Source organism: Oryzias latipes, chromosome 2 (assembly GCF_053564925.1).
Source record: "Oryzias latipes strain Hd-rR chromosome 2, Olatipes_Hd-rR_3.1".
Classification (NCBI taxonomy): Eukaryota; Metazoa; Chordata; class Actinopteri; order Beloniformes; family Adrianichthyidae; genus Oryzias; species Oryzias latipes.
The window spans coordinates 24171887-24193387 of NC_136238.1; the positions used below are offsets into that span (position 1 = coordinate 24171887).

General features: G+C 42.9%; 3 protein-coding genes and 1 long non-coding RNA gene across 5 annotated transcripts in view; 1 reads left to right on the forward strand and 3 right to left on the reverse strand.

The window, feature by feature from the left end:
* Window positions 1-21501, reverse strand: part of LOC110016657 (uncharacterized) — a 310438-nt gene that overhangs the window by 239337 nt on the left and 49600 nt on the right. The gene's annotated exons all lie outside the window — the stretch shown is intronic.
* Window positions 2717-5556, reverse strand: LOC101159649 (keratin, type II cytoskeletal 8). 2 transcript variants are annotated; one of them, XM_023962764.2, is made up of 10 exons: window positions 5332-5556; window positions 4931-5250; window positions 4298-4506; window positions 4169-4229; window positions 3998-4093; window positions 3754-3918; window positions 3556-3681; window positions 3291-3487; window positions 3191-3210; window positions 2717-2961 (listed from the first exon to the last, which is right to left on the reverse strand). In XM_023962764.2, the coding sequence occupies exons 2-10, from the start codon at window positions 5216-5218 to the stop codon at window positions 2957-2959; spliced, it is 1167 nt and encodes a 388-aa protein (XP_023818532.1). In that variant the 5' UTR covers window positions 5219-5250; window positions 5332-5556; the 3' UTR covers window positions 2717-2956. The 2 variants fall into 2 exon arrangements, with proteins under 2 accessions (XP_023818532.1, XP_078793545.1); XM_078937419.1 differs by having other exon boundaries at window positions 5366-5495.
* On the forward strand, window positions 5390-7505 carry LOC101158508 (keratin, type I cytoskeletal 18-B). The gene is made up of 7 exons (XM_004066404.4): window positions 5390-5759; window positions 5832-5914; window positions 5979-6132; window positions 6206-6367; window positions 6447-6572; window positions 6803-7014; window positions 7120-7505. Exons 1-6 carry the CDS (start codon window positions 5451-5453, stop codon window positions 7007-7009), a joined length of 1041 nt encoding a protein of 346 aa, XP_004066452.1. The 5' UTR covers window positions 5390-5450; the 3' UTR covers window positions 7010-7014; window positions 7120-7505.
* Window positions 8646-20005, reverse strand: LOC144988503 (uncharacterized). The gene is made up of 2 exons (XR_013652429.1): window positions 9808-20005; window positions 8646-9733 (listed from the first exon to the last, which is right to left on the reverse strand). It is a non-coding gene; the product is annotated as an uncharacterized LOC144988503 (long non-coding RNA).

Sequence of the window (21501 nt, forward strand, 5' to 3'; positions counted from 1 at the left end):
ATATCATATTCGCAAGTTTTCCTCAAATCGTGAATACTTAAGGCACTGTATGTGTATATACAGAGCCCATGACCTGACATAAATGGATAAAATAATAAATATCTTGTTCCCACAAATTAATAATTTGTTCCCACAAAATAATGTCTCGTTGCCACGCAATAATTAAGTTGTGTAAAAGAAATAATTTCTTGTTCCCTTGAAATATCACGTTCCCATGCATTGATTTGTGCGAATGAAATACTTATTCATGTCATAAGTCATCATAAACACGGATGTGAGCAATATTTGGATTTACAGCAGATACTTTCACATGTCTGTGTATGTCTCATTACATTGCACAGAAGACACGGATGATGTTTAGAGATTGTTGCCGTCTCGTCCGGCACATTCAGATGGTTCAGGACGTCCAAAAATGAAATATGCAGTTGGGAAATGAAAAGACACACAAGAGTCTGCATGAATTTTCAAACCTTTTCCAAAAGGGGAGAGGTGGAGAAACACGACCTGTTAGGCTCTGTGGCTGTCCTCTCTCTCTGTCCTCAAGGCTAAAAGGCTTTTTTATTATTCATTAAGGGAAGATGTAAACGTACTAGATACGTCATTAGAATGGTGTGTTTTTGTCTAGTCTACATTGCAGGTGTTGTGGCTCCATAAACACACCAGTACAGAAAGAAAACAGAGACCAAAAGTCAAAAACAGGCCTACTGGTGACCTTGGTACCTATTATCTGCTACTGAAGGCAGGAATCAAGCAGATTTCTCCAGTACAATATCCATGCATGTATAGAATCCATTAAATGCATAATAAAAAGAACATAGAAAATATAACAGAACCTCTGTTCACCTCCACAAGATCAAATTTATTTATTTTAAAAAGCGCAAAAGCATCGGTAATCACGTTTTTGTCTGGGTTCATTCACATCCTGGTACCCTCTCCGTCTATCCTGGCTGGTAGACGGACAGCCTGCGGCGGTATGGGATATTGTAGCTTAGGGTAGAATAGGAATAATAATATTCAGGTCTTTTATTAACATACTCTTTAGCAGTCATTTTACATCCAAAGGCTAGTTTGCTACATGCTACGTAGCCTATCATTTATCCTGTTGTATATGAATGCATCACAGTAACAGGGACACGGTGATTGGTCGAGATGCATTATGGGATAAGTAGCATGTAGCCTAGTAGCATTTGGATGTAAAGTGACTGATAATGAGTATGATTTTTGTAGAGCTTTTTAAAATAAATAAATTTGATCTCTAAGCATCATCCGTGTCTTCCATGCAATGTAATGAAACATACACAGACAGAAATGTGAAGGTATCTGCTGTAAATCCAAGTATTGCTCACATCCTTGTTTATGAATGTCTTATGACGTGAATAATTATTTCGTTTGCTCAAATTAATTAGTCTGATCCTCTCTTTTCGTCTTGATTACTGCAACTCCATCTTCACATGTTAATTTTTAGAACGGCTCCAGGTTGTCCAGAACGCTGCTGGAAGGCATTTAACTAATTCATCCACGTTTTCACACGTCACTCCGTTATTCTCCGGCTACACTGACTCTCTATTCGCTACAAGGTACATTTTAAAATCCTGGTTTTAACATACACAGCTCTTAAAAACCAAGTACCGGTTTACATAAAAGACCTTTTCAATTCAATTCAATTTTATTTGTATAGCCCAAATTCACAACAACAGTTGCCTCGTTGGGCTTCATATCTGTAATTGAAAAAGTAAACATAAACTCAAAAGGATCATGAATACATAGAATTCAATAGGAAAATACTAAAATGAACTGGCATCCCCGCCCTAAGATCCTCCTTTACATTCAAGGACAGACAAGAAGAGCATTTAAAATATATCAAAATACCTTCTGGACTGAGAGACTCTGGTGGTTGTGATGTAATTTGGAGAAGTTTTTTTGTTTTTTATTCTTTTTTTATTTCGTTTCTATCAATTTGTAGGTAGATGGAAGCCTTGGCTTCATCAGACACCTTTTTCTGTTAATATTGTTCAATGTTTACGTTGTTGTTTTAAGTTCGTGTGTTTAACATAACCGACATAAATGTCTCTCTCTCTCTAAAAAGGTTCCCCCATTTCTGCCTCACATATTCTGAGAGGATTCTTCTGCAGCGTGTTAATCTGGAAACTATTTTATTTTGAAAAAACAGACATGCATCTTAATTATTTGTTTTAATGTGAAAGTCCTGACCAACATCCTTTTTTAGTGTCTGATTGTTAAACTTTATTTAAGAAATGTCCATGTCCTTCATGTTGAATGTCTCCGTCATCAATTCACTTGATTTCTGATTTCATGATAAACTTTGAAAGCTGATGTCTTTCTGTCTCAGCCTCCAGAAGGTTTCAGCACCACCATCCGGACAGCTCCCACTGCATGTTCTCCTTTAAACCCAGCCGGGCTCCAACCAAGAGTTTGAGAAGAAATCAGGAGAAACCGGAGAACGGAGGAGGAGATCTGAGGATCTCTGCAGAGAGAACGTGTGGAGAAAAGACAGACGTCCTCATGAGAGACACGCTACATGTGTCAAACAGGACAGACGTGTGATGAAAGGGGAGGAGGAGCAGAACAAAGTTAGAAGATGGAGACAAACAGGAGAAAATGAATCACCTGGTAGAACATCCAACTGGAAGCATTTGCTCAACTCCAATGGCTGACAACCCCCCCCCCCCCCCAATAAAAGGTTGCTTTACAAACATTTTCTTTTTAGCTCTTTTCATTTTATTTACTTCTCCATTGACAGAGGTGAGAGAGAGAGAAAAACACAGAATGAAACCACATAGAACCGCTCCATTAGATTACACATGAGGAGACCTCCAGCCGTGGAACCTGCAACCCGGTGTTCTGGGAACTCGGCCGGGTTCCAACTCCAACCAGGTCAGCAGGTTCGAGTTTCAGGGAACTGCTGGTTACCACGGCAACAGGACAGGAAACTGCTTCATTCTGGTTCAGTGAGATAGAAGGAAATCTGCTGGTTACTACAGGAATTCTCCACCAGGGGGCGCACCACTCCAACAAAGGATGTTTCTATGTCTTATCGACAGACAGGCGCTGTGTTTTCCTGTGTGACCCCCCCCCCCCCCCCCCCCCCCCCCCCGTCTCAGGTCTCAGTGATGCCGTGAGCATTTCTGTTGGGTGTAAACAGACAAACCAAAGACAGAGAGGTTCTCACCCGGGTGGATGTCCTTTAAGCTGTGAAAGGAGGAGCAGAAACCGTCGTTAGGACACTACCCCCACATTTTCATGTCATGTTGACCTGCTGCCTCTCATACCCTTTCTCCTCGTTCTCCAGAAGCCCCCCATAGGTGGCGATCTCCATGTCCAGGCCCAGCTTGATGTTCAGCAGCTTCTGATGCTCACGGACCTGCAGGGTCAGAATTTCCCTCTTCTTCTTCAGTTCCTCCTCCAGTCCAGTGATTTCTGCGTCGTCCCCTCCTTCCTGCTTTAAGTCGATTTCCAGCTCCTTTTCCTATCAGGAAACGGGGATGTCATCAGGATGGTGGTGGTGGATGCAGAAGTTTGTTGGTTGCTCTTTACCTTTGTTTGCTGAACCTCCAGCTTAGTTTGGAGTTCTGTGATGCTCTTCCTCAGAAGTATCATTTCCCCCTTTATCTTGTGTGCCTTCTGCTCGTGCTGGCTTGAAGTTTGGCGCAAAGCGTCAATCTGAGGAGGAGAGCAACCGCAGTGACATGATTGATGTTAATGTGTGACAGACCTCATCTTCTTCTTCCTCACCTTCTTCCTGTTCAGCCGATCTACTTCCTGCTTGGTGCGATCTGCTATTGCTGCATAATGAGCCTCAAGGGATTTGATGATGTTCTCCAGGTCCAGGGACCGTTTGTGGGTGTCAGAGATGACCCTCTTCTCATTCTGGACCTTGGACTCCAGCTCCTTGAGTTCCTGAAGGGTCAGACGCACAGAAGGGTCATCTGGAGGAACGTCTTTTTTCTCCAGAACCAGGAATGGAACCTCTCTTTACCTCATTAAATCCAGCTCTGAGGAAGTTCAGCTTATTGTTCAGAACCCTCTTTTCCACCATCAAGTCAGCTATTATCAGCCATTCATGCTCCAAAGCCTGTTGCATAAAAACAGTTCAGATATTTTTGTAAACATTAGATTAGGCACAAACACCTCAGGATGTTGGTTTTACCTTCTTGCTGGTGATAAATTTGTTCTTCTCTTCAGATCTTTTCTTCTTCTCTTCCTCGTACCTGCAAGCGTTTCCATGGTTACCATGCTGACAAACACTCAGAGCTTCAGAGCCAGAACCTCTGCTGACCTCCTCCTGGTGTCCTCCAGCTCGTTCATCTGCACAGACAGCTCCTCCTTCAGCTTCTCCTGGTCTTTGAGGAAAGCGTGAAGCTGCTGTTCCAGCTCTTTCTCTGCTCTCCTCACAATCTCATCCACCTTCCAGGTGTGGACGTCCCTCCTCTTGAGGATCTTCAGTTTTTCTTCCAGCTTTTTGTTCTCAGTCTCACATTGAATCACCTGGAACACACAGACACAATGTTTGCACCGTCCCAAAACATGCTGGGTTTGAACTTTGTACACGTTTCTCAAGCATCAAATCTGAACAGAAACATGTCTCAAAGGTTTTCCATGAAGCTTTAGGTTTGATCCTACGATGATGTCACGTATGATGAGCTCCACTGGAATCAACCCAAACAGCTTTGATGACACAAAACATTCAAATCACTGAATTCCTTTGATTTTAGTGAAGAAACACTCAGTTATGCACAGCTGTCTTGATCCTCTTATTTTCCCAGATGTTCCTGCTTAAACGCTGTTTTAGGAGGAATTGTTCACAAGATTCACACATTTTGGATATATTTGCTAAACAACAGTATGTTTGAAGATTTAACAAAATATTTTTCTGAGAGGAAATAGAGTTTAAAAATGGAGTTCCACACACCTGACTGATGACAACCAGGAACTGGTCATTGCCCTCTTTCATACCATCTTTGTCCCTCTTGATTTCTGTAAAATGGTTAGAGGAACTCATGATGACGGACTCTGAGACACGGGTGAGTTCCATCTGAACAGGTGAGGTCTGTCTGAGCAGGTGAGGTCCGTCTGAACAGGTGAGGTCCGTCTGAACAGGTGAGGTCCGTCTGAACAGGTGAGGTCCGTCTGAACAGGTGAGGTACGTCTGAACGTTTCTCCTGCTTTTATCAGGACAGGAGTCTCCATCTCCTCCCATACCTGCGCTGAGGTCCAATCATAAGATGACACCTGAGGAGGAGAGGTTTGGGGTTGAGGGGAAAAACTGGAATTTCGACTCAGAACCAGCTTTTCTGCGTCTGTGGAGCCAACCGGGTTGCTGGTGGGCGGATTTACGAGCAGACACCTGCTATAAGAGCCTTCCCAGCATCCATCCGGCGTGCGTAAACGCTCTGGACTCCTGTCGGCACGAGGCTCTCTCATCCGCAGTCATGCAGAACGGTGCCGAACCATCCCAGTTTAGCCTGGAGAATCTGCGCAACTTGATTGAGGGTTCCACTCAGCGCGGGTTCGACGTCCCAGACTCTGGAGGTCGTCCTTTTGATGACAACGCAGGTAAACGGCAGACCCTTAATGGGCTGAACCATCGACTGGAAGACTACCTGAGGAAAGTGATTCACCTGAAAGACAAAAACCAGATCCTGCAGACACAGATCGATGCCATCGAGGCTGAGAGGAGGGAGTCTCGTGGACTGGACTGGAATCAAACCCAGGAAACCCTGGAGGATCAGGAGCGGCAGGTGGGTGTTTTTTTCTTTTCTGGAGCAGCTTTTTGTTTGGATTATGTTGAATCTGGTGTTTCATCTCTTCAGATTAAGGAGATCTCAGAGGAGAAAGTAAAGTTAATCCTGAACATTAAAACTACCAAACTGGAAAAGGAGGACTTCAAGAGGAAGTGAGAACATGGCAGAACTCTTCTCCACACTTGGACACAGAACTGAGCTTTCTTCTGTTTGCAGGCTGGAGGCGGAAACGACGGCCAGAAGGACGGTGGAGAAAGAGCTGGAGGAACTGGTGACAGTCCCTGTACTGCGACAGCAACAAGACAACTTAAGGAGGGAAATTGAAATACTGAACAAGACGCTCCAACAACAGAAAACAGAGCACCAGGCTGTGAGGCTGGCAGCACGTTTGCAGAGTCGCTCTCTGCTCATTTGAGGCTGAACTTCTACTCTTTTTCTTGCAGAAAGTCAAGGATCTGTGTGAGAAGATCAGGGAGTCAAAGGTGACGGTGGAGATCAAGTCTCAGAACTCCAACCTGACTAACATTGTCAAGGAGATCCGGCAAAAATATGATGCAATAGCAAAGAGGAACATGGAGGAGATGGATGAGTGGTACCAGAAGGAGGTATGATGGTGCTGTGAGGACTGTCTCCACCTTCTCCACCCTCCCTGTTCATCCAACTCTGTCATGTGTGTCTGTGTAGCTGAAGAGCATCCAAGAGCAGGAGAATCATCACCGGAGCGAGCTGGAATCTGGAAATTCTGAGTATACCCACCTGCTGAAGGAAAAGAAAATGCTGGAAATCCACACTGACACTCTGATTACCAAGGTAATCACATAAACATGAAAACACCAGAGTGAAACACGAGGAAACGAGTCAAACTTCAATAAAACCTGAAGATTCAGGGTTTAGCGACCTTTGGAAACGACTCCCATTCCTCACAGGCTTGTCAACACCTGAGTGCTTTCATCCATTCAAAGTAGAAGCTTAAAAAAAGAAGAAGCAGTTTGTTGTCTGGTTGTCTTCGTCAGCATTCTGACCTCCTGCTTTCTCTACAGATTAAATATCTTGAAGAGACTCTGAAGGAGAGCAGACAGCAAGTGGCTGGCAACAGAGGTGAGCTAAAAAAGAAGCTGGAGGAGCTGATTTCCCAGATTGATGAGCAGCAGAAGAAGAACCAAGACCTGCTGGAACTCACTGGCAGCCTGCAGGTGCAAATCCGGAAATACAAAGACCTGGTTGGCTACAAGCATCAATCAGCCTGAGAGAGGTGAGTCAGGAAATGCAAAAAAACTCCAAATATTTACAACAAACTAAAGTCCAAGAAGGATTTTTGACATGTTTCTGACTAACAAGTGGGATTTCTTCTTTCCAGATCCTTCATGGTTCACGTATAAAGAGGAATCTATGGTAAAAAAAACCTCCTAATACAGGTTACATCTATGATCACATCTATCTATCTACAGAAACTACACATTAATGATGATGACAATGATGGCAGCAATGAAGATGACATGAGTCTTGTCACCTGAAACCAGCTTCATCGGCCGTTTGGGGAACTGCTACTTATGGGTCTGCTTTAAATTCAGAAGGTGGGCGGGGCTTACATAGGACAGGATGTTATTACAACATCGTATAGAAATGAATAAAAGCTCAAATGAGTGATAGGGGTTTGATCACGTCTGTTTTTTTCTTCTCTGTCACTGATAACATAGAATCACATGAACTCTGTCAAAATAAAAGCATCTGATTCCAAAGGAAGTTCCAGATTCTGGTGTTGTTTGTCGACTCATCACTCAGAAGAGGCATTAAAATCACTGAAACCTCATGGATCCACCATCACTGATCAATAAACTAACAATCATTCCAATAGTTACATTTACTGAATGTAAAGATTAAAAAGTATAAAAAACACACCAAGAGTTTTCTATCAGGAAACCGATTATTTTAACATTTTTATTCATTTCTTAATTCTAAATGATCACATGCATAAATTTAAAGTCCCGGTCTGATCATCTGCTGATCTATGTTCAAAGCGTTCCCAGTAATAATGATGATGATGGTGATGATGATGCCGTTTTTAGCCAAAATCTAAAAACCTGTGTGGTTTCTAGGACATAGAAATTCACCTCTGAGTTGTGGGCAGGAGTGTTGATGCAGAGTAAGTCTGCCACCACTTCCCACCATCCCTTTGTTTACACTCTCTCCTACTAGCTTACAGCCCCTCACACCCTCATCCTAACATTAGCGGTGCAACAGAAACAGCAGCAACATCAGATCTGTCCATCTGTACTGTGTTTTAAAGCAGCAGATACTCATTGGAGTGTCTCTTTAAAGAAAAGTAAAAGCAGTAAAAGGATCTTTGAAAAATCCTGTTGGCTAAATAATTCAAACATAAATTTAAAGAATTGAGACCTGGCCTCTGCTGGAATCTGAGGGCGTCAAGAGAAAGTTTGTTCATTTGGTTTCATTATTTCCAAATGTTTGTGAGTGCCAATAACCCCGCCCATTTTCACTTTGCCCCAGAGGCTGTCAGTCATCGTCATGAACTGTCAACATCCTCAAACTTCTTTTCTGTCATACTTGAAGCCTTAGTCACATGTTCCTGTAAGACAGAGTCGACCCAAATAGGTGATGGTTTTTTGGGGGGGTTGTCTGGGTCCTTGGAGGGCCGTAGAGAGGAGTGGCTGCATTTTAAGGTGAGCACAGGTGTGTCTTGCAGTTTCCTTGAAGCTCGTATGACCACCTAAAGGGACATCAAGTACATGGAACGTACTGTGCTTTGTGAAAGTATTCAGACCCCCTTGAACTTTTCAACCTTTGCCACATTTCAGGCTTTAAACATAAAGACATAAAACTGTCATTTTTGTGAAAAAATCATCAATAAGTGGGAGACAATAATGAAGTGGAACCAAATTTATTGGATATTTCAAACTTATTTAACAAATAAAAAACTTAAATATTTGGTATGCAAAATGATTCAGCCCCTTTTCTTTCAGTGCAGCAACTCTCCAGATGTTCAGTGAGGATCTCTGAATGATCCAATGTTGACCTGAATGACTAATGATGATAAATAAATCCACCTGGATGTAATCAAGTCTCTGTATAAATGCTCCTGCTCTGTGAGAGTCTCAGAGGTCCGTTTAAAGCGCAGAGAGAAATGTGAGCCTTAAATGATAAGTCCTGGTCAAATAACACCCCTAGATTTCTAACTGTGGTGTTGGGGGCTATACTAACGCCATCCAGGGAGACTCTCTGACTGTCTCTAATGCAGGCATTCAGTTTCTCTATACGGTCATCCTGGTCAGGTTTAATGGAGAAATACAACTGCATATCATCTGCATAAAAGTGGAAATAAATGCTGTGTTTCCTGATTTCGTTTACTAGGGGCAGCATGTAGAGCATAAACAGGATGGGTCCTAGAACTGAGCCCTGTGGGACTCCATTGTTAACTCGAGGTCTCATTGTCCTCTATTTTCAGAAAAATGCTACAAGAACGTGTTAACATGTTTCTCATGGGAGTGGGTCTTTAAAGTGAAGTGAAATCAGTTAAAGTATATTTGAAAACTCCAGTTGGCAAACGAACTTTAAAAATCAGAGAGGAATTTAAACCTTCCTACTGCTGGAATCTGAGGGTGTCAAGAGAAAGTTTGTTGAATTTGGTTTCTGTCACAACTAACGATCAATATAGACCCAGACACTGAAACCCGGAAGGAGACACAGGTGAGAACGGGCGAGATTTGAGAATGAATTTAATGGTCAGGTGAGTATGAGAGAAAGCAGACTCCGAGGGGTCCATGACGAGAGCGAACGGTTCATGTTGGCTTGTGGCGTCACTGGTGGCTTCGTTCTCGTGGTCCGAATAACGGCTGGATTAGTGGAGGCTCGTGAGGAGAATCGGCAGAGGCTCGTGGTGTGACCGGATGAGGAAGACAGAGCGGGGTTCCAGAAAGATGCAGGCTCAGGCGACCACTTGTGGCTATGAATTCCTGGAGACAGGTAAGAACAGGATTTAGGTTCAGGCTTGAGCCTAAGAACAAAACCGTGAGCAAAATGTGACTACCAAATATGCATCATCAGGGGCAATGAACTGGCGATGAATACTGGTCCTGGAGCTCCTTAAGAAGGCAGGCGGTGAGATGAGGTAAGTGGTCGCAGCTGTGTCGCATCAGGAGCCAATCAGTGAGTGGATGATATTGACAGAGGCACCATGACAGTGTCATTATTTCCAGCTGTGTGTGAGACCGCCAATAACCATTTTCACTTGACCCCAGAGGCTGTCAGTCATCCTCATGATCTGTCAACATCTTAAGACTTAATTTCTATCATCCTTGAAGCCTTAATCACATATATCTGTACAGGTGCTCCGGGTTTTTGGGTGCTAGGGTTCATGGAGGGTCATAGAGAGGACTACAGGTGTGTCTGCAGGTCCGTTGAGGCTCGTCCAAGCACCTGAACGGACATCATGAAAATGGAAAGTACCATTAGCGGCGTTTCCATTACATCAGGGGTCACCACAGGAGTGCCCGCGGGTGCATGGTCGGCTGCGAGGACCACTTAAGGCGCCCACAAGGCACGCTCTGAAAATCTCACAGATCACAATGAAATTCAATAGAATTGAAAAAGTTTCATTCATGTTTGGAACAAAACAGAAGTACAAGGATCAGTCCAAAAAGACATAGCTTCACATTTCTGTTAGCAAGAAATCGACTGTTATCAGAATCAGAAAATCAGAATTATTTATTGTCATTGTACATGGGGAAATCTTGGAAATCTATTAAATGTCAATCTATTTCACAAATGAATAAATGATGGGATGTTTTATTAAAATCAGAGAAAATAAGCGAACTCGTTCGCCTTTCAGGCAGGTAGACTCTGCAGTATTTTACTGTGGTTACTCCCCTAGGGCAGTAGTTGATCAACTCACCTGTTCAGCGTCCTATTTAAGTCCAGGTGTGCAGCCGTTCATTCTCTTCCTTACCGCAAGCGCTGCATTCGTCGCCGTTCTCCGTGGGTCTCCTTCTCTTTCTGCATCTTGCTGTATTCCCCCCGTCCTTTTCGGATGGATGATCCCCATTTTTCTGATGTGGGGCTTTCGTTTCGCCGCGTCTGCCTCTCCTTCTGCGGCGATTCAGCGGGCGGATAGCGGCGCTCAGCGCGTTCGTGTCGCCGCGGTCGCATGCATCTCTAGGGGGTGTGCTTTCCGCGGTGTTCGGGTTGTCGGTGGCGCTCGATCAGGAGCTGTCCGGGTCTTCTCGTCTGCTGTGGTCATTAGGATTTACGGTGAGCGGCATGCGGTTCTTTTCCCGTGTGGTTTTTCTGTTGGGTTTTTCTAAGGCTTCCTGCTTTCTGTTTGACCTGGTAATCAGTGACGTCACGCCCCTAAGGACCCTGGGAATTGTAGTTTTTCCTGGACTTCATGGTCCACTTCATGGTGCACTTCTGATTCAATTTCTGCTGTGTAGTTCTGCTTCGTCTGGTTATTGTTTCAGGGGTTGTGGGGTCTTTTCTGTGGTTGTGAAGGGTGGCGGTCCTCGTCTGGACAGGTTTCTCATGCTGGCTGAATTTGTTGCGGCTTTTGGCATTTTCTCTGTTGCTGTTTTGTTAATTAGGAGCTGAATGTAAATCTTGACTGTCCTTAATTCGATGCTGGCTTTATTATTATGGCGGCTCTCTGCAGCGTCTGTGGCTCATTTTGATTCACTCGGCGATCCTCGTTCATTGCCTCCGCATGTTCTGCGTCTGGTTCTGCTCCGCCCTTCCTTTCCCTGCTGTGTGTACCCTAGTGGGTCCTGCCCTGGCTTCGGGGACTTGCATGTTTGTCGGTTTACCTTTCAGCTGTCGTGGCAGTCCTCATAATATCGACTGTGTTATCAGAAGCCCTGTACTGGATTTTTTGTAGGCGATGGGTTCCCCTTCTTTTTGTGCGTTATTGATGATTTCTCGGTGGTCAATTTTCCTCCTTTGCATCTCTGTGGCTAAAAATTTATTTTTGTCTATGATGTATGGTCCTCTACCCGTCCGGATTTATTTTCTTCTATGGATCTGGATGGTTCATTGATGCTTGCCTCTACCCATTATGCCATCTCTAGCTTTTGTGCAGCGTGTCATTTATTCATTCTTTGGTTGAAAATGATTTGTCAATGACTGGGCCACCTGAAATTTGCTGTGACTTTGGTCCCACGGTCATCCGTTCATCTTGTGTTCTTGTTCCGGGTAGTTCGATCCTGGGCCCGTGTTGCTGTTCTGGACATTTGTGTCTTGCGTTTTTTGCCTTTCCTTCTCAATGCTTGGAGTGGTTTTGTTATAATGATGACTGTCGTGTCTTCAGTCTCCCTCCACTCGTTCTGAGGCTGCGCCCACTGGTTTGGGGAGAAAGATTTATGAAGAGTGGTGTGTATGTCCGGCCGCCAGAATCCACAGCTCTAATGGTTTTAAGGGATCATGTGGTTATGAGAGAATTCAGCCATAGAGATTATAATAAGGCTGTTTAAAGAGTGAGATGATAGTCTTATGAGTCATCGGTTGAATTGGTTAGTGTTTAAATAACACCATGAGCAATTTTAACCCTGACCGTAGAATCTATATCACTTACGCTCTCAAGCTTAGTTCAAGAGTTAAATCTTGTGTCCACAAGCCAGTCTTCTATCTGCCCTGCTTAAGCAGATGACACTCGCCTAGATGCATCTCCATTTAGAGGCTTGTTATACTGCGCCTCTAAATGCTTAAGGTTCAGTCTAGCTAAAATACTATCAAAACCTACGATCCCTCGTGGATCTCAAGTTCTTCTTTTGCAGTATCCAGACGCCCTCGGTTAATTAAAATTTCAGTAGTATGTGCTTTGTTGTCCATCTATTTGAGAACCACTAATATCAAATGCAAGAATCAAATCCAGCCGAGCTGCAATCCATTGCTACGTGGGATGTTGACCTCCTCATCTACAAATGTTCTTGGTCCTTGGTTACTCTCCCCATCGCCTGCTCCTCGATGACCTTCTGAAGGTGCGTCCCTCTGGAACTGTCAAGGTTACTTCTCTTTCCATTGGTGTATATAAAATTGGTGTTAAGATATCGTGCAGGTTCTATATTTCACTATCAATTCACTGTTGGAATTTGTGATTCTGGTGGTTTCTATGGTGCGATGAATCCACAATGGGACTTTTCCCTAACTATCTACTAAATTTAACTTTCTCAGATTTGTTCTTTAAAAGCACTGTTATTCCATTTATCTCAAGCATTTTAAAACTAATCAGTTTTCTGGGTTGTTTAAATAGTCTTTGCTGAGACTAATACTGGTTTTGTCTTTATCTATGCACCGCATCCTGAGCCTGCAAACCCCTACGCCCCGGTCAGCTTTCCGTTTCCGGCGAATGATGTCACCCCTGCATTCCTTGATCTGGTGCTGCAACGATGACTGCTCGACGTACTTTTTGCTGCACTAAAAGTGATGGGGCTGTGGACCTCCTCTGCGTTCCAATGACACTTCTGACTCGAAACAATCAATATGTCAGCAGCAGAATGAATGTAAAATCTTGAATTATAGATGTTAAACGAAGATTATTTGCCAGGTAGAAGCCTCAAAATTTAGGATGTTCTAAGTTTGTATTATAGTATGCGATGGAGCCCAAATTTGGTTTCGTAAGCTCATTTATTAGTATGCCCAATGAAGCCTAGAAATTATGGCTGTTGAACTTGTTCTTAATACTTAAATGGAAACTTCGAATAAATGGATGTGTCTGAGCTCGTATGCCAAATGGCTAACATTATGGCAGTTAAGCTCGTTCATAGTCCTGTCATTGGAAGCTTCGAATCAATGGATGTTACTTAAGCTCGTATAAATAGTATGCCAAATGGAAGAACGTTTATAGCCGTTAAGCTCGTTCTTAGTAATGATGGAAGCTACGAATAATGGATGTTATTTAAGCATGTCTTAGTATGCCTTTGGAAGCTGTGGAATGGATGTTAAGTAGTGTCATCATACGGGTTGTTCATGGCGGTTCAAATTATAGTTCCTTACAGTGTTTTGATGGATGTGGGCTTATGTTCTAAAAAATCAGGTATGAGTGATTCTTATGTTGGCTCCCCTTTCATTTCTTTCCCTCTCTCTTTCAGATAGTATGTTCCCCTAGTGAATCCACGAACGGGAGGGGCCCTACTGTCAAAGGTGCCGGGTCACACATAGCAGATCCATTAGATAGTGTGTCCCCTTCGTGGCACTGTACTCGAATGGGGGCAGCCCAACGGTTAAAGGTGCCGGGTCACACATAGCAGACTCACTACATAGTGTGTTCCCTTCGTGGCGCTGTACTGGAACAAGAGCAGCCCAATGGTCAAAGGTGCTGGGTCACACATAGCAGTCTTACTTGCGAATGGAATGAAAGGGAATGAAAGGAAATGAAAAAATGGAATGCCGCCGAAAACACACCTCATCTTATTACACACTGATTATACATTTACATTCTTCTTGATGATCTTTCGTTTTCGGGGGTTATTACCCAAAAGTTTTATGGAAAAAATTATCTCATGGAATTGTACGCAGCCTGATGCCAAACGAAAAGATTGTGAATGCCAACTTAAAGAATGTGAAAATTAGAGTATGTGAAAATAAATATATTCTACTGCATGAGTTTGCCTGACTGAAATTAAATACACATTGAGAGGATGCACGCACACATTTAACACATATTGCGGCCCTCCTTGAACTCGTGGAAGCAGAAACATTCAGTCTGTCCTTTCTACACGTCCTCCATCAGCATTTACATCAGCTTCTGGCAAATCCCGGCTCTACAGGGCCACCAATTTGCAGTTTTTCCCTGTAGAGCCGATTCACGGGGATCGGGTCAACAGCTGAAGATTTACAGTGTGTTGAGAAGTCCGTGTTACGTAGTGTTAACTGCTTACAGTTTAAACTACGGTGGCCCTGAAGTTCAAATCGCATTAAAAAAATCACAATGCAAAAACATTATTAAAATCAGAACAATTACAAAAGATTTAAAAAAAACAGATGTTTGAAAAGCCAAAAGTAATTTTCAGAAAAGAAGTGTCAACCAAGAACATGAACGTTGTTCCTGCCGACCCAAACAAAGCTGATCAGCTTCCCAGTGATGATGATGATGATGCTAATGATGATGATGATGATAACGATGATGACGCCGTTTTTAGCCCAAATCCAAAAGACCTGTGTGGTTTCTAGGACATAGTTTCTGCAGAGCAGCATTAGAAATTCACCTCTGAGTTGTGGGCAGGACTGTTGATGCAGAGTAAGCCTGCCACTACTTCCCATCATCCCTTTGTTTCCACTCCCTCCCACTAGCTTACAGCCCCTCACACCCTCATCCTAACATTAGGGGTGCAACAGAAACAGCAGCAACATCAGATCTATCCATCCGTCCGGTTCTGATCCAGATTCCAGCTCAGAGCAGGAAAACAAAGACGTTCATGGATCTGTTGGTCTGCAGGTGGATGATCAGAACAGGGAGGAGCAGGAAGCTTGTAGCCCCCCTGGAATTTTTTACATCACTGTTACATCACCATGATTTGAATAAAGAAATACTCAGAAATGCAGTTTTCATCTTTCTTTTACTCATGTATGTCCTCCATTGTGGGAAAAAAACTAGAAGACTGTGTTTTAAAGCAGCAGATACTCATTGGAGTGTCTCTTTAAAGAAAAGTAAAACCAGTAAAAGGATCTTTGAAAAATCCTGTTGGCTAAAGAATTCAAACAGGAATTTAAAGAATTGAGACCTGGCCTGTGCTGGTTTGTTCATTTGGTTTCATTATTTCCAAATGTGTGTGAGTGCCAATAACCCCGCCCATTTTCACTTTGCCCCAGAGGCTGTCAGTCATCGTCATGAACTGTCAACATCTTCAAACTTCTTTTCTGTCATACTTGAAGCCTTACTCACATGTTCCTGTAAGAGAGAGTCGACCCAAATAGGTGATGGTTTTTTGGGGGGTTGTCTGGGTCCTTGGAGGGCCGTAGAGAGGAGTGGCTGCATTTTAACCCTTGTGCTATCTTAGATGACCCCGCCCTTACATTGACATGTTCTCCCTACCATGATAAAGGTGGAAAGATTTCATGTAATCCATGGACACCAGTGAAGATCACAAATCATTGAAGAAAAAAGGTTCAGGGCACTGTCTAGTGGGTCTAGATGACCCAACTCCCAACGTTAAAGTGCCTAGGAGAGCACAACGGTTAAGGTGAGCACAGGTGTGTCTTGCAGTTTCCTTGATGCTCTTATGACCACCTTAAGGGACATCAAGTACATGGAGCGTACTGTGCTTTGTGAAAGTATTCAGACCCCCTTGAACTTTTCAACCTTTGCCACATTTCAGGCTTTAAACATAAAGACATAAATCATCAATAAGTGGGACACAATAATGAAGTGGAACCAAATTTATTGGATATTTCAAACTTATTTAACAAATAAAAAACTTAAATATTTGGTATGCAAAATGATTCCGCCCCTTTTCTTTCAGTGCAGCAACTCTCCAGATGTTCAGTGAGGATCTCTGAATGATCCAATGTTGACCTGAATGACTAATGATGATAAATAAATCCACCTGGATGTAATCAAGTCTCTGTATAAATGCTCCTGCTCTGTGAGAGTCTCAGAGGTCCGTTTAAAGCGCAGAGAGATATGTGAGCCTTAAATGATAAGTCCTGGTCAAATAACACCCCTAGATTTCTAACTGTGGTGTTGGGGGCTATATTAACGCCATCCAGGGGGACTATCTAACTGTCTCTGATGCAGGCATTCAGTTTCTCTATACGGTCATCCTGGTCAGGTTTAATGGAGAAATACAACTGCATATCATCTGCATAAAAGTGGAATTGAATGCTGTGTTTCCTGATTACGTTTATTAGGGGCAGCATGTAGAGCATCAACAGGAAGGGTCTTAGAACTGAGCCCTGTGGGACTCCATTGTTAACTCGAGGTCTCATTGTCCTCTATTTTCAGAAAAATGCTACAAGAACGTGTTAAAAACACGTTTCTCTTTGGAGTGGGTCTGTAAAGTGAAGTGAAATCAGTAAAAGTATATTTGAAAACTCCAGTTGGCAAAATAACTTCAAAGATCAGAGAGGAATTCAGACCTTCCTTCTGCTGGAATCTGAGGGTGTCAAGAGAATGTGAATTTGGTTTCGTTATTTCCAACTTCCATTATGTGTGAGACTGCCAATAACCCTGCCTATTTTCTCTTTACCCCAGAGGCTGTCAGTCATCCTCATGAACTGTCAACATCTCCAAACTTCATTTCTGTCATACTTGACGCCTTTGTCACATGTACCTGTACAGGTGCTCTGGGTTTTTGGGTGCTAGGGTTCATGGAGGGTCATAGAGAGGAGTACAGGTGTGTTTGCAGCTCCCTTGAGGCTGGTCCAGCCACCTGAATGGACATCATGAAAATGGAACGTACCATTAGCCGCGTTTCCATTACATCACGGGTCACCACAGCAGTGCCCGAGGGCGCATGGTCGCTTGCGAGGACCACTTTAAGCGCCCACAAGGCACGCTCTGCAAATTCAATAGAATTTAAAAAAGTTTCATTCATGTTTGGAACAAAGTAGAAGTACAAGGATCAGTCAAAAAAGACATCATGGCATTCACATCTCTGTCAGCAAGACGTCGACTGTTATTGGAAATCCATTAAATGTCCATCTATTTCACAAATGGCTAAATGATGGGATGTTTTTTTTTAATCAGACAAAATTAAATACACATTGAGAAGATGATGATGCACGCACACATTTTACAACAAACGTTTCATTGACTATTTTTCACATTAGAACTGTTACCAGGTTGAGTTTGTGCCTGTGGTCTTCTGATCTATGTCAATATTATTTTTATTTTCTTTCTGATTTTCATGCTGGGATGGGGCGGGGGAGGGTGGTTGGTTTGTTCCATTATCTTAATGTTTAGATTTTCTATTCAAGTAAGTTGAATCTTGTACAGACAAAATGGTTAAAAGTATCTCTCAGCTGGATCATGTATTAATATGTTCATAAAATAAAAAAGAAGTACAAGGATCAGTAGATTCTGCACACACAAACTGCAGATTAGCCCCCCGTCCTCCCCCCTCCTCTTGCGTGCATCATTTAAATGAACTGTCCAGTATATGACTGTCCATGCGTCCAACTGTTTGAGGCACCCTTGGGTCCCCTCAGGCCACTTTGGGACCCCTCAGGCCTCATCTCTTTGAAAACTTCTCCAAACCAAGACACAGGATCCATGTGTCAAATGTTTGAGGCCCCCTCGAGTTCGCCCTCAGGTCTCGTCAGGCCTCCTCGGGCCTCCTTGGGACGCGGCGGGCCTATACGGGCCCCCTTAGGCCCCCTCTCTCCCCTCAGGCCTCTTCAGGCCTGCAGGCCTCTGAGCTGCTGTGAAACCTGCTGAAACGTTGGTCAAACTGAAGTTCAGAACACAACCAAAACACAGAGTGTGGGTTTGTGTCCCGTCCTCCACATTCTGACTGACAAACCAGTCAAGAAAAAGAAGGCAGTGTCTAAAGAAAGTCCAAACTTCCTGCCACTGAAAAATATCAGATGACAACGTTTTCAAACGGATATCCCTCAGTAGACCCCGGCGGACATGCAGTTCTCAATTCTTTTTTTTTTTTTTTTTTTAATTTTTTTTATTTTTATATATGCTGTTCTCAATTCTAGCTTCACAAAATATTTATAATTTATTCTTATGAGGGTTTTTTTTGTCTTTTATCTTTTGTTTTGTTTTTTTAGTTGGGTGTATGTAGGATGTCCATCCAACAACCCTCTGCATTTATCCAGACTTGGGACCGGCACATGCGAGCACTGAGTGGTTCCACAAGTGGTTGCATTAAAACACACAAGAACCTTAAATATTCCAAATACCATCAAAGTACTTTATCTACTTTATTTTTGTGTTTTTATTTTTTTTCCAGGAATTTTTGTATTATTATTTAAAATTATGAATAAAGTCTGTCTGTCTGTCTGTCTGTCTGTCTGTCTGTCTGTCTGTCTGTCTGTCTGTCTGTCTGTCTGTCTGTCTGTCTGTCTGTCTGTCTGTCTGTCTGTCTATCTATCTATCTATCTATCTATCTATCTATCTATCTATCTATCTATCTATCTATCTATCTATCTATCTATCCCATTTTCTCAAAGCTCTTCAAAACTTCTTGGATTGGGGAAACCGGAGCGCCCGGAGAAAACCCGTGCTAACTGGATCCTCTTCCAGTGAAGCCACAGCGCTGATCCAAAGAGCATTAGAGTGGGAAAGACTGAAAGACTGCTGGGACTTGCAGTCAACAATAACCTTCAGTGTGTTTGCTGGTTACCATAGTGACAACATTTTTAGATGGAAACGGTTGGGTTGAAGGTTCCACTTCCCTGGAAGAGGATCTGGTTTACCTAAAGCCCCAAGTGGATCAAAATACTTTTACTAACAATGAAATAAAAAAAATGTTATCAAAGAAATATATATATATATTTTTTTACTTTCTGATGAAAACATTTTAGAAATTTCTCCTGATTGGAAGGAAGAACCAAACTTAAAGGCTGAATGCTCACATGCTAATGTTGGAGCTCTGCTCTTGGCTAAAATAAGACCAAAAACAAAGAAGAGAACAAACCTACAGAGTCTCAAATATGATCCTTTGTCTGGAAGAAAAAAAACCTTTCCTACTATTTATCTAAACAGATTCCTAATCTGGATGTCTAATCATCTAAACAGATTCCTAATCTGGATGTGTAATCATCTAAACAGATTGCTAATCTGGATGTCTAGTCATCTAAACAGATTCCTAATCTGGATGTCTAATCATCTAAACCAATTCTGAATCTTTGTTTCCTACTAGTGATCTAAAAATATTCTTCATGTTTATGTCTTAATAGTCCTAATGGAGCCGGTTCCGTCTTTGGAATTGACAGAATCTTCATCAATTTAAGGATTCTGGAGCTTTTCATCAGAACCGATGTCCTCATATTCTTCCTCCTCCCCCTCATATTCCTCTTCACACTCTTCCTCATGTTCCTCCTCACATTGCTCATCATCTGAAGTATTCTGGAGCTCTTCATCAGAACTGAAGCCCTCATCATCTTCCTCTTTTTTCTCTTCATCTTCGTCAGTCAGTGAAGAGACAGAATCTTTCATTTCTTTGATGGAGACTGTTCCTTTAATGCAATTCTCAGACTCTTTATCCTGGAGCTCTTCATCAGATCTGATATTGTCATTTTTCTCCTTATCCCCTTCCTCACATTCTTCCTCCTTTTTCTCTTGGTCTTCCTCAGTCCAGTTTCTCTCCAACCGATTTGATTCCGTGAGTTGCTCAGATGGTCTTATTCAAAGATTTTGGTGGTGAAGTTCCATGTTGTCATCTGATGCTGAATGAGCTCATTACCTGCTAAACAATCGTAGACATGACATCATACGCCGTCCTCTGTCTGAATGCAACCTTTTCTGACGACATGTGACGTGCTGACAGACGTTATTTTATGGCTTTATGAAGTGCTTCATGTTCGCGTATGCGCGCTGACGGCTCCTCCACAGAGCCGCGGTTTGACCGACGGGTCGCAACTGCGAGAACGAGAGGAATCTTTCCATCAAAGTATTAATGCTTCTGGACGCTATCGATCAATATCAACACTACAGTGGTATTGATTGATTGGTTGTGAAGTGCCCGCACGCTGCTTTCAATTCAATTCAATTCAATTCAATTCAATTCAATTCAATTCAATTTTATTTGTATCGGCCAAAATCACAACAACAGTCCTCTCGATGGGCTTCGAAGTAAAACGTGAAATCAAAAGGATCACGAATACAAAGAGTTCAATAGGAAAATACTAAAATGAACTAACAAACTGACTAAGCTATACTGGCATCCCTGCCCTTAGACCCCCCTCACGGTAAGGAAAAACTCCTAAAAAAAACGGATTCCGGAAAAAAGCGAAGAAACCTCAGGGGTGCCCACATGAAGGAGGGATCCTCCCCCAGGACGGACAGGCGATTTACCAGAAATCTTAGAGAAGAATTAACTTATCTAAATCTACAACTACATATATAAAGTCCAGCAGACAAGCTTCATCCAGCTGTGGTTGGGGGGACAGTCAAAGCCGCGAGTCGAGCCGGAGACAGGAACCACAGCCAGGTGTAGGAGCAGGAGCAGAGACGAGGTAGACGGTCAGGAACTGGAGCACGGATGAGCCAACTGGAGTCTGGAAGCACTCCCACTCCCCAGGAGGGGAGAGGAAAAGAGGGACAATACATGAATTGCACTGCACCAAACAGAGGCATGGAGAACTAAATGATAAATTATGATCAAAAATAGAGGAGAGGAAGGGTAGACGTAGAAAAGAAAAGAGGACAGAACCCCGGAGCACCATAGTTACCCCAGCTTCAACTTCTAGCAGCCTTTTAAAACAAATAGTTATTGTTATTAAGTTTAGTTTAAACAAATTAACATTAAGTTAAATAATCTCTGAATACTAACTAGTCTGACAATAAGCCTGTCCAAAGAGGAATGTTTTCAGTCTAACTTTGAATGTGGAACCTGAGTCGGCCTCTCTTACATGAGCTGGGAGTTTATTCCATAAGACAGGGGCTTGGTGGCTAAACGCTCTACCTCCAACCGTACTTTTACTAATTCTAGGAACCACAAGCAGTCCTGCATTTTGCGAGCGAAGTGTTCTTATTGGATGGTAAGGGACTATGAGGTCCTTAATATAGGACAGGGCCAGTCCATGTGAGGCCTTATAGGTTAACAGGAGGATCTTGAACTTGATT